This window comes from Carcharodon carcharias, chromosome 12 (genome assembly GCF_017639515.1).
Source record: "Carcharodon carcharias isolate sCarCar2 chromosome 12, sCarCar2.pri, whole genome shotgun sequence".
Lineage (NCBI taxonomy): Eukaryota > Metazoa > Chordata > Chondrichthyes > Lamniformes > Lamnidae > Carcharodon > Carcharodon carcharias.
In genome coordinates this window covers 113,624,848-113,638,076 of record NC_054478.1, presented here as the reverse complement: position 1 = coordinate 113,638,076, position 13,229 = coordinate 113,624,848, and the positions used below count along the sequence as shown (strand labels likewise).

The 13,229-nt window shown below is 41.9% G+C and overlaps 1 protein-coding gene and 1 long non-coding RNA gene across 2 annotated transcripts in view; one reads left to right on the top strand and one right to left on the bottom strand.

Moving 5' to 3' along the window:
- LOC121284854 (parathyroid hormone 2 receptor-like) overlaps nt 1-3,601 on the top strand; it is a 205,272-nt gene extending 201,671 nt beyond the window's left edge. The window contains exon 13 of the mRNA XM_041200675.1: nt 2,965-3,601. Coding sequence (XP_041056609.1) covers nt 2,965-3,339 — 375 coding nt within the window. The 3' untranslated portion in view covers nt 3,340-3,601. The remainder of the gene's footprint in view (nt 1-2,964) is intronic.
- Nucleotides 3,179-13,229, bottom strand: part of LOC121284855 — a 102,131-nt gene continuing 92,080 nt past the window's right edge. Inside the window, exons 2-3 of the long non-coding RNA XR_005944559.1 lie at nt 5,225-5,379; nt 3,179-3,258 (exon numbers count right to left, since the gene is read on the bottom strand). This is a non-coding gene — a long non-coding RNA (uncharacterized LOC121284855). The remainder of the gene's footprint in view (nt 3,259-5,224; nt 5,380-13,229) is intronic.

Below are 13,229 nucleotides of genomic sequence, written 5' to 3'. Positions count from 1 at the left end.
TGGGACCTTTAAACTAACCTGCTTTACAGCAGCTAGTGCCGTGAAAAGGGTGCATGGCTACACTTTCCCTGACACTGCTGTGCTGTACTGGAAGGACTCGGGAAGCAGGCTGCACATTTGTCACAAGGCCCAGTTTGGCAGATCGGACAAGAAATGTGCAGCTCCAAATCTGGGTAAGTTAAAAGGAACAGAGTGGCAATCTGATGGTGATTGCCACTCCACTGAAGTTCTGTTGTATTCTATACATATATATTCTGTATATAAGTATTCTGGATCTACCTGTTTTCCTGAGTTTAATGTGACACAAACTAATTTATAGCTCAGGGGCAAGAGTTCAACTTGCCAAGAAGATAGCCTGGACAACTAAAAGGATAAGAGACAACATAAAACTAAAAGAAATAGAATATAAAATGCAAAACAAAGCACAGATTCTGGCAAATGGGAAAAATACAAAGAACAGCAAGGGATGGCAGTAAGATAAGAGCTCCCTAAAAGAGACATGAAAAGAAACTCACAATGGATATCAAAATTAACACCAAAAATATTAGCATAAAGAGGATGGTCAGGAGCAACAGTGGGGATTATTCCCCTGATCTTATTCAAAATAATGCTCATAGGATCTTTTATGTCCTCCTGAAAGGACATATAGGGCCTCAGTTTAGCATCTCATCCAAAAGAAAGCACCTCCAACAGGGCAGTACTCCCTCAGTACTGCATCGGGGCTTTGATTTTGTGCTGAAGCCTCGGAAGAGTACTGTAGTTCTGATAAAAGATAATCGACCTTAAATGTTAACTCTGTTTATTTCTTCTCTGTTGCTGCCTGACCTGCTGAGTATTTCCAGCACTTTCTGGTTTTACTTCAGATTCCTAGCATCCAGAGTATTTTACTTTTATTTTACCCAATTTAGAGTTGTATTCCCAGGAATTTAGAAGATTAAGAGGTGGTTTGGTTGAAGTTCTCAAGACATTAAAGGGAACATATGGGGCGGATGGAGAAAAACTTTTTCCGCTGTTTGGGGAACTTTGGATTGGAGGGCCAATCATAGTCTAAAAATTAGAGCTAGACCTTTCAGGATTGAAATTAGAAAACACTTCCACACACACAGGGTGGTAGAAGTTTGGAATTTTCTACCTCAAATGGTAATTGACACCAGGCCAATTGTTAATTTTAAAGCTGTGATTAATTGACTTTTGTTAACCAATGGCATTAAGGGATATAAGACAATGCTGGGTATATGGACAAAAGCAAAATATTGCAGTTGCTGGAAACCGAAATAAAAACAGAAAATGTTGGAAATACTCAGCAGATCCAGCAGCACCTGTGGAGAGAGAAACAGGCCAGGATTCCCATCTGAAGTCAATGGACCTCTGGCTGGTCTGTCAAATTTTCCGTGCCATCTAGAGTTAATGATTCAGGTGAAGCACCTTTGTTTAGGTATTTGGAGTTAGGTCACAGATCATCCATTACCTCAATGAATGGCAGAACAGGTGTAGGGCTAAATGACCTACTCCTGTTCCTATGTTACTTTTACTATATTCCACAGCTCTTAATTATTCAGTTATTATTGCCAAGACTATTTCTAAGTAATTTCCCTTCAGTTCTGAGAAGCGCACATTTTTCCAGTCTTTCCTCTTAACTGAATCCCATAACAATTGGAATAAGTCTTGTGGTTATTTTCTGAACTGGCTGCAATACTCGATTTTCTCCCTGGTGATTGTGTTCAAAGTGTTATCCATCCAGGTTACTGCACAATTTCGACATGACTTCTATAGGGGTGAACTCCACTATCTCGTGTATAAATGCAACATTCTATTTGCTTTCTTGATTGTGGCTCCACCATGATTGGACATGTTGAACTTTGAATGTACCAAAACCCTAAGATATTTTTTGATTACATCCTTAGCTATTTCAGTGCCATTATGAAATATTTATGTTTCTCTTTCCTATATGAAGTACTTTGCACTTGTCCATATTAAACGTCATCTGTCCTAGCTCTGCCCATTTATACACTCTATCTAGTTCATTTTATAGCGCTTGAGCAGTATCCTCAGATTCATTAGGCTGGAGAACCTTCCTCATCTATCCTATCTTGGTGACCTTTGTAATTCTTATCCTGGAAACACAAAGGTCAATTGTGGAGTTACCACTGCCATCTTGCTTGAATAGACATAGCTGCAATTTTCAAGCCTAATCTATGAGGAAAGATTGGATAGACTGGGGTTGTTTTCCTTGGAACTGAGGAGATTGAGGGGTGACCTGACTGAGGTGTACAAGATTATGAGGGGCCTAGCAGAGTAGACTGGGATGCTGGTTTATCCTAGCGGAGAGGTCAGTTGCCAGGGGACACAGATTTAAGGTGTTTAGTAGAAGGGTTAGAAGGGACATGAGGAAAAACTTTTTCACCCAGAGGGTGGTGGGAGTTTGGAATTCACTGCCTGCTTTGGTGGTGGAGGCAGAAACCCTCAACTCTTTTAAAAGGTACCTGGACCTGCACCTAAAGTGCTTTAACCTGCAAGGCTATGGACTTTTTGCTGGAAGGTGGGGTCAGAATGAACAGCTAATTTTTTTTCTTTTTCAGCAAGTGCAGACATGATGGGCTGAATGGCCTCTTTTTGTGCTGTAACTTTTCTATGGTTTTAAACGTCCTTTGCAACTTGGTATTGTAGGTGAATTTTATCAGTATGAATTGAGTTTCTCATCTAAATCATGGATGTAAATTAAAATTGGTATGTGAACAGATGATTCATAGACATACTAACTTTATTTTAATAGACAAATAACTCCATTATAAATAACATTTTTATAATTGGCATAAGTGCACAGACTATTAAAATGTTCAGAATTAATGCCATTTTTGAGATTTTGGAGTTTGTCCAAATTACTATGATTGCAGGCTCTGAGTTGCAGTTAAAAATAAGAATCAATTTGGTTTAATATAATTGCATATTGTCTATTTGCCAAAGGTTCAGACTGAAATTAAAAAGACATGGACAAGGTGGCGCCTTTCCTTAGACTGGAATGGGAAGGCAAGTTGTGGGACTTACAGATATGCCTCAGCATTAACCAACCTCACCAACAGTACCGCCAGCCAGGTACAGATGAATGGACGGACATCATTATTAACTCGCAAATTTCTTAAGAATGGAGTTAAACAAGAAAACAGCCACTTAATTTTACCTGGGTATGTAAGAAGCAACTCTGATCCAGAGAGCCTTCAGCCATCCATCCCTGAAGAAGCCAATGAAAATGAGGAAAACCTGGAAGATGTAATTTATCTTAAAGAATCATCAAAGCCTGCACTCAGGGAAAACAACAAAGAACATGAAGAAGCAATGTAAATGGCATCAAGATTATAATAAGTGAACATTTGCTCCACGGAAATTCTTGTGCAAGAATCCCTGCTCCCTGTGATCAGGTAGAAGACTCTGGCCATAAGAGTTTTTGCATTCCAGCTTGTCGCACTATTCATTTATTTTTATTCACCTAAGAAAAGTCTGTGACCTATTTTGAATAGTAATACATGTTGATCACTGTACGGTTCAAATTGTGTCTAATTAATATCTTGCCATGGTGTATCTGACACCCACTGGGCTGGTTTTGATTTGTGTCAGAGATTGAAAACTGTTTTTCTTGTTTAAACTTTCCTCCAGTAATTTTTAAACAATAAACCATAGCCATAGGTCTAAGGGCAATGAATTTGAAGCCTGATGGAAATATAAATACAGCTACTGCTTCTTAATGAGAGCATTCTCTGGTTAGTAAATAGATATTTCCATCTGGTAGTTCTTGTGAAGCAAATGCTAGGAAAAAAAATCAGTATTTACGTTTGTCATATCCAACCCCTTTCGGTTGGTAACATCATACCTACACTTGTAGAAAAAGCTGAAATGACCAAGAGCCTTGCTGAAGAGCCAACGTTAATAAATGTTCGGGAGTATAGTTATTTTATGACAATGTACTGATCAATTAATGGTCTGGATTTTGTGGTCAGTGGCAAACTGACATCATTATACTTGCTCCAAGACTTTCAGTGGGATTTTGCAATTTTGATTTGCAGTTACTAGAAATCCAAAACAGCATGGCTCCTTCTACAGGGGATCTGGGGTCTACATAAGAAGGCAAGAAACAGTGCCTCTCTTGACTAAATTGGGGAATCCCGAAAGAGACAGGCCACAAAATTCAGCTTCGGGGCACCACTGGTGTTAGCATTATTGAAGCCTGGAGACCCAAAAAATGATGGCCTATTTGCTTCCAACTACTTCCAGTATAGCCCATGTGCCATGGCATGCTGTAAGGGTGCTAGCGTTATCTTTTCACCGAAAGAGTGGGATGATCATGACTTCACTCAATGGCTAACTTGATTGGAATACCAACCTGCCAAATTGGAATCAGGTCCTGTTTACAGACTCCCTTAAATACTCGCAGCTAAACCTGTGTTTGACTGCCCAAGGAACCGTACCCTTTCATCCCCACCCCCAACTCCACTAGCACTGTTAAAGGTATCAGAAAAGGGTTTCATTTATTTAACGTGCAGTTGGTGGGTGATCAAAGTGCAGAGCATCCTGTAGGTGAATGCCTGCTATCCTGGCTGCGATGCGACCTTGAGAAATGGGAGGTATTTATGCTAAAGAAGCCACTGCAACTCACCTGGAGTGGTCCCTCAGCAATCTCACTAATCTATTGGCACACAGATTGCTGGATCGCTCTGAGAGCTTTCAAGCTCCTTTTGAGCACTGAGATCTGCAGCCACAAAGGCAAGTCTGAGCCTGCACGGTGCCAAGCAGCAAGCATGGATTTCATGACCTCAGCCTGAACTTCCACGGCAGCACTGAAATGCACTGGCTACTAAGTGAGCTGCAATGGAAGCTGATACATCAGCCACCGGATGTGGTGTTGTGGGTGAATCAGCGAGTGCCGACATGGAGTTGACAACCACTTGCACACTGGAAAGGATGGACTCCAAGTTCTGCATGAAGTCCTATGGCAGGTTTCATTTTCATCAGATGTCTACTATTTCATACCCTTCATGGTGAGGCTGCAATGGCTGGCCTGGCAGCAGCTATTAGGCATCTGAAAGCATAAATACAGAAGGAGAGGGCTGGGGAGAAGGAAGGGGTTTGGGTGGAAAGCAAGAGCTCCATGATCACACCACCTACACGTCATGCCAGATAGTAGGATGAGGAGGAATTGGGATTTGAGAAGTTACAAAAGGCAGAAACGTACCATCTACTGGATGTTCTTACTGAGACAGTTGCAATAGCCACATTCACTTCCGGGGAAGGATTTGCAGTACTGTCCCCTCAGAAGCTCTGGAGATTCAGGCGTGCCTGTTTGCCACCGATTTTCTGTTGCTGCCTGCTGTTGTGTGTGACTTTGTGCTGCAAGAGAGGGAAGAATGTCAGTTTATGTGTTACAAGGTATTTGGAAGATGTACCTATCATAGCGGATTGACTCGCAGTTTGTGAAAGTTGCGAGATGTGATTGTGAAGCTTCTATTCTAGTGTAAGAGTGAGATGGAGCGTCTGAAATTTGGGCATGAGTCCTGATGAATGATGGGGGTGTGGTGCACTGTGTAGTGGGTAGGTGACCACTGATCTTGACCACATGCGTGGTTATTGGTCTTTTTGTGGCACTGCAGCTATGTCCTTGTGTCACACTCCTTTTAATTGACCTCCATGGCTAACTGCCCCCATTTCCTTCACAGTGTGTGACTGGAGGGCATCCTTCCTGCAGAAACATAACATCTCTCCTCTTTCTCATATCCCCCTAGGCCTCAAGCACCCCATCAGAGAGCTTGGGAGTCCTCTCTCTGACCTGCTGTTCAATTAATCATTCTAATCCTTCTCTGAAACACTTCTGGAAACAGTTCCACCAGCTGCTTTAGCCTGAATGTACTTGCCTTATAAATGGTGCAGGCTGCCTTTAATAACTGTGGCTTCGCTGTGACTTGTGCACCTGAGCCCCCTGCTTAACTTGCAGCCAGACAGCAACTTATTCCGTTCCTGACTGCACACCACAATTGTTGAAATAAACAGGGGGTGCTCTGAAGTGATTTGGAAGCTGTTGAGTTTCTGGATGAGTAGGAGATTGTTGCTGCATCCTTTCATTGGGGCTAGCAGGAAAGAGCAGGGACCTGTCAGCACAAAGGATTCAACAGGTATGGAGGTTACATTTGTTGTGCCTTTGTGTCTGCACTCTGCATACTTCTTGACAATGAAAGGAGTCTGCCTGGCAGGCCAACCAATGCATCCAACATCTTAGCATGAATGCCCATAAGCGCTCTCCTGTATACCGCCTCATCAAAGTTTGGGCCATTCCTACCACCTGGGTTTGGAAGTTTACTCTGGATGTCAATGACCCAAAACTTGAGACTTTTCCCAAAACAACTTCACTTTATTATTTGATTTCTGTTACAGACAGTTCAATAACACTTATACCAGTGACTATTCACCCTGTGCTTTAGTTGTTTGGTTTCCCTGAGAAACAGGATCGGGTGGTCGATCCATCCTTGTGCGTTCTCTGTTCAGATAGCTGACCAGGCTATCCTCCTTCCTTGTCCAACTGCAGCGATGGCCTCGAGCCTAGCGAACACCGTGCTTAAGTAGGCCTCTGCTTCCCACCCTGCCATATACACACTTTCTGATTGGCTCTTTTCTCTGATAGTGATGGCAACGGTCCACGATTGGCTCAATTTCACCCCTGGCAACCCTCCCTAGATCAGAACGATCCCGACAGCAAGTTTGGCCTATCTCCTCCTAAATCTGCTTGCTTCAGCGCCTCCCCCATCTGTCCCACCAAGCAGCCATTGTGTAAGGGTGGTTACAAACTACCAAATTTCAACTTATTCAATAATATTCTAAACAAACATCTATTATCAGTTGTAAGACATGACCTTTTGACCTTTGAGTTTTAAGCAAACAACTTTACATGATATTTGTAATCAAAAAGGTCACAAACTGGGGGAAAAAAAATTGTTGCCTGGCTTTTAGCCATTTATTGCCTGGCCTTTAACAAGTCACCTTTCTAATATTAGCACAAAACCATGAACACAGCATAAAGATTCTCTGTGAACTCATTTGCAGATGTTAGTCTTTATAAATAATGTTAAATAATAATTGTAAGCTTGGCTTTTCCCTGTACCCATAAAAAGCTTCCACAATGTAATGACCCTTTTATTATATTTGAAATGCAGCAGCCGCCCAGAAAAGTCCTCACCTGAGTCCTCTACAGCAGAACTCAGTGCCAACCTTCCCACTCGCCACTGACTTTCCCACTCGCTGCTGAGCTCATGCTCACTGGCTCCCTCTCGCTGATCCCCTGGCTTGCTGACCCATCCTCTCACCCCAACCCCACTGAGTGCTGACATTTCCACTCACCACTGACCATCCAGCTTGCAGACCCTCCCGCTCACCTCTGATCCTCTCTGCTCACCGATGATCCTGCTGCTCACTGACCCTCCCATTTGCCAACCCTCCTGGTCACTGTTGCCCCTCCCTGTCACTGACCCCCTCACTCCTCAACCCTCCTGGTTACTGCTGACCCTCCATCTCGCCAGCCCTTCCTCTCTCCACCTCATCAGCTTGCAGCTTACTTCCGCAACTCGAAGCTTGTCTTGCTCCGAAGCTGCTCTTCCTGCCTCACACCACTCGGGAAAGGGAACTGACGAGCGGGACAGGCAGCGAGCAGGGGGTAAATAGAAAGAGTTAGCATATTTCTTTTATATTTTTAAATGTTTTATTTTCATTTTAAGATTTACTTCATTTACATGCATTTAGCAATGCCAAGTGTATTAGATTAGGGGAGGTGGTAGCTTAGTGGTATTTTCACTGGACTAGTAATCCAAAGACCAACAGTAATGCTCTGGGAACCCAAGTTCAAATTACACCACGATAGATAGTGGGATTAAAAAAATATGGAATTAAAAATCTAATGATGACCGTGAAACAATTTTTCGTAAAAACCCATCTAGTTCACTAATGCCATTTAGTAAAGGAAATCTGCTGTGCTCCCCTGGCCTGAGCTACATGTGATCCAGATCCACAGCACTTGACTCTTAAATGCCCTTTCACATGGTCTAGCAAGCCACCCACAGAAAATTGGATAGGGAATGAAACCGGACGGACCATCTAGCATCAACCTAAGCACCAGAAAGAACAAGGACAAACTTAACCCTGTCGACCCTCCTTACTAAATTGGGAGAACCATTCCACAGACGAGTCAAGCAATAGCCTGACATTATCTTATCGAATCATACCTTGGCTTAATCATACCTTACAGATAATCTCCCAAAAACCACCATTACCATTGCTGGGTGCGAATAGTTAGATAAAAAATAAATATTAGTAAGAATTCATTTACAGTTAGGACATTCTACTTTAGAATTGAGAAAACGATTACAGGCTAACAGCTAGCCATTTTACCCAGAAGCTTTCACACACTTACCTGGGCAGCACTGAACGTAAATAAAAACAGCTCTGATTTTAATTTAAAACAGACAACATTACCTTATGATGGTAGCATACACTGGAATCCACAAGCACTCTTGCCTGTTTCGGAAATAGCTAGCTAAGGACTATCTTTTTACAATTTAAATATCTTATTCACTACCAAGGGAATTTTAAAGGAAGGTGACAACACACACACTAATGATAGTTCAGCCTAGGATTGGTGTCATTACCTATTAAGAATACATTCTTAAAATTTAGCTCAGCATATAATGAAAGACTAGTGGACTTCTTAAATGTCAGAATTGAACATTGAACCTGGTACAAAAGACAGATGCTGTAAGAATGTAGTTTTCACTGAGCTGGTGAAAAAGCAACTTTAAAAATCACTATTTTTGTGTTAAAAGTTTAAAATTACTTTATGAAAGTATAGAAGCAAGTGAAATTAATTAGGATTGATATTAAAATATATCACAAGCACATATTGACCAGATATATGCTCACAGTGTTCATATAATAAGTCCACCCTGAACAAGGAAATAATAGTGAATTATAGGGGATAATTAAAGGGGAGGAGTTTAATGAAGGAGCACCCATAGCTGCTAGAGATGATGTAATTTAGTTTAAGAAGAGTATAAAGATACAGCTTTTCTCTACAAAATCAGAAGAATTGGAGAAGGGTTTAAGGAGGAAATTTAAACCAATACTTCTCAGGTTGTCAAAGAGCTGGACACTTTGAAACAAACAATTTTACGTGTCCTGCTGTTTGGACGACTGAACCAACTGGGGAGTTTTAAAGTAATACTTTGCTTTAAATATTTGATGGATATTCTAAAATGATTTTGAGCTGTAGCATTATTTTTAAAGTCTCTTTTACTGGATTCTATATGAGAACAAAGACTATGCTTTCCACCTTTCTATAGTCTTTAACACTGCAATGTACTTATCCACTTTTGAGTGTATTGCATGTTAATCGGTCCTTTAATAAACATATAAATAAATTAGTAAAACATAACGTCTCATGTGGTTTTCTGTATGCAAACTGAAGAACTGACCTCTGTATTTCCGAGAAGTGGGAAAATACGATTTTTTGAAGAGGGAACCCCCCCGGACCCATATAATATCTAGGTAATTATAATCTAGCTGATAATTATTTCAAAGGCTACCTGGAAGAAGGTAATTATCTAGGTACATTACTTTCTTTGGGAGAAAGTTGGTTCACTTGCTCAGACTCAAAAATAAGTGTCTGATGGAAGTGGCTATTTTGAACTCAAGCAAGGGTGATTATTGAGGGTGTGCTCCTGATCTGGGCTAACCCCCAAAAAATGGTTAGGGTTACAATTCAACTAAGACAGACCCAACAGAGGTGGCAGCACAGTAGTATACAGTCAGAGGGTGGGGGTTGTTGCCCTGGGAGTCCTCAACATCGACTCCGGACCCCATGAAGGCTCATGGCATCAGGTCAAACCTGGGCAAGGAATCCTCCTGTTGATTATCATGCCTCCCTCAGCTGATGAATCAGTACTCCTCCATGTTGAACATTACTTGGAGGAAACAATGAAGGTGGCAAGAGCACAGAACGTACTTGGCGGAGGACTTCAATGTCCATTACCAAGGGTGGATTGGTAGCACCACTACAGACTGAACTGGCCAAGTCCTAAAGAACATAGCTGCCAGGCAGGGTCTGCAGCAGTTGGTGAGGGAACCATTGAGAGAGAAAGACATACTTGACCTCATCTTCAACAACCTGCCTGCTGCAGATGCATCTGTCCATGACAGTATCAGTAGGAGTGACCACTGCACAGTCCTTGTGGAGATGAAGTCCCATCTTCACATTGAGGATACCCTCCATTGCGTTAGAGTTATACAGTTATACAGCACAGAAACAGGCCTGTTGGCCCATCGTGTCTGTGCCGGCCATCAAGCAACTATCTATTCTAATCCCATTTTCCAGCACTTGGCCTGTAGCCCTGTATGCTTTGGCATTTCAAGTGCTCATCTAAGTACTTTTAAGTGTTGTGAGGGTTCCTGCCTCTACCACCCCAACCGTTACACTACCACCATGCTAAATGGGATAGATTTCAAACAGAAACAGAATTACCTGGGAAAACTCAGCAGGTCTGGCAGCATCGGCGGAGAAGAAAAGAGTTGACGTTTCGAGTCCTCATGACCCTTCGACAGAACGGTTCTGTCGAAGGGTCATGAGGACTCGAAACGTCAACTCTTTTCTTCTCCGCCGATGCTGCCAGACCTGCTGAGTTTTTCCAGTTAATTCTGTTTTTGTTTTGGATTTCCAGCATCCGCAGTTTTTTGTTTTTAACTAAGATTTCAAACAGATCTAGCAAATCAAGACTGGATAACCACGAGGTGCTGTGGGATGTCAGCAGCAGCAGAACTGAACTCAAACACAATCTGTAAACTCATGGCCCGGCATATTCCCCACTCTACCATTACCACAAAGCCAAAGGATCAACCCTGGCTCAATGAAGTGTCACGAGACTATAATAATTTTCATAATATTTTTCTGGCTTATTGTAAAGTAGCTTTATGTGGGGCTGTGTTGTCCTGTCTGTGTGGATGATTTAATTTCATGTTGTAGCCAAGCAAGCTGCAAGTTGAAGCTATCAAAAAAGTAAGGGATGGAAGTGTCTTTAATATACTAATGAATAAACATGATAGGTGGCTTAGCGTGTAAGTGTAAAGGGGATTTGGATTTCAAAGGGATTTTAGGTTGTTTACAAATAACCAGACAAGCAAGCTAAAGAATGTGTTTAAAAGCGAACTACTGCACTTGCTGGAAATCTGAAACAAAAACAGAAAATGCTGGAAAAACTTAGCACGTCTAACAGCATCTGTGGAGTGAAAAACAAGAGTTAATGTTTCAAGACCGTATGACTCTTCTTCAGAGCTGTGTTTATTTTTCTCAAGGGTTGCTGACAATATATAGTGGCAACATGAAAAGATTTATATTATGAGAAAGGTAAAGTTCCAAACACATGGAAACAATGAAATTTACGTATTAAAAGCTAGTAAAACAAATATAAAGGAGAATTAAGCTATATGTTAGGGTAAGGCATTATAAATTATAACAGAATTGTATGAAGTCTCCAGTATTTGTGTATAAACCAGCTGTCCACAGAAACAGAAGCTGGAGAGGGCCACTTTGAATTCCACTGTCCAGGATACTGTGTTAATTTGCTGGATCTGTTTAAAATCTAAAATCTATTTTGGACCATTGCCTTAAAGGGGGTCTAACTGGGAGTCAGGTTAATTAGGGATTTTAGATATTATAGTAGTAATTTGTAGTTCTATGCATGTGCTTGAAATCTTTTTTGTTAATAAATATTTTAACTTTTTTTTAAAAAAGCTCTAAAAGTCTTGGCAGTCATTACTTTTGAATTCAGGCATGCATCTCGAAATAAATAGTGCAATCAAGTTTCCCTTGTGGATTTGATCAGCCATGCACACATCATCTGCTGTTCATAACAGACGAGTGTAGGAGGGCATGCCAGGAACGGCACTAGGCATAGCGAAACATGAGGTGTCAACCTGGTCAAGCTATAATACAGGACTACTTGCATGCCAAACAGCACGAGCAGCAAGTGATAGACAGAGATAAGCAATTCCACAACCAACGGATCAGACCTAAGCTCTGCATTCCTGCTACATCCAGTTGTGAATGGTGGTGGACAATTAAACAACTCATTGGAGGAGGAGGTTCAACAAATATCCCCATCCTCAATGATGGAGAAGCCCAGCACAGCAGTGCAAAAGATAAGGCTGAAGCATTTGCAACAATTTTCAGCCAGAAGTGCCGAGTGGATGATCCATCTCGGCCTCGTCTGGAGGTCCCCAGCATCAAGATGCTAGTGTTCAGCCAGTTTGATCCACTTACATGATAATAAGAAATGGCTGGAGGCACTGGATACTGCAAAGGATATGAGTCCTGATAATATTCCAGCAATAGTATTGACGACTTGTGTTCCAGAACTTGCTGCACCCCTAGCCAAGATGTTCCAGTAAAGCTATAACACTGGCACCTACCTGGCAATGTGGAAGATTGCCCAGGTATGTCCTGTACACAAAAAGCAGACAAACCCAACCCATCCAATCACTGTACTATCAGTCCACTCTTGATTATCAGTAAACTGGTGAAAGGGGTCACCAACAGTGCAATAACCTGCTCACTGACGCTCAGTTTGGATTCTGCCAGGATCATTCAGCTCCTCATTATAGCCTTGGTTCAAACATGGGCAAAAGAGCTGAACTTCAGGGGTGAGGTGAGAGTGACTGTCCTTGACATCAAGGCAGCATTTAACCGAGTTAGCATCAAGGTGCACTAGAAAAACTGGAGTCAATGGGAATCGAGGGAAAACCCTTCACTGGTTGGGATCATACCTAGTGCAAAGGAAGATGGTTGTGGTTGTTGGAGGTCAATCAACTCAGTTCCAAGACACCACTGCAGGAGTTCCCAAGGGTAGTGTCCTAGGCCCAACCATCTTCAGCTGCTTCATCAATGACCTTCTTTCCATCATAAGTTCAGAAGTAGGAATGTTCGCTGGTGATTGCACAATGTTCAGCACCATTCGCGATTCCTTGGATACTGAAGCAGTCCATGTCCAAATGCAGCAAGACTTGGGCAATATCCAGGCTTGGGCTGACAACTGGCAAGTAACATTTGCACCACATAAGTGCCAGGCATTGACCATCTCCAACAAAAGAGAATCTAACCATTATCCAATGACACTCAATGGCATTACCATCATTGAACCCCCACTATCAAC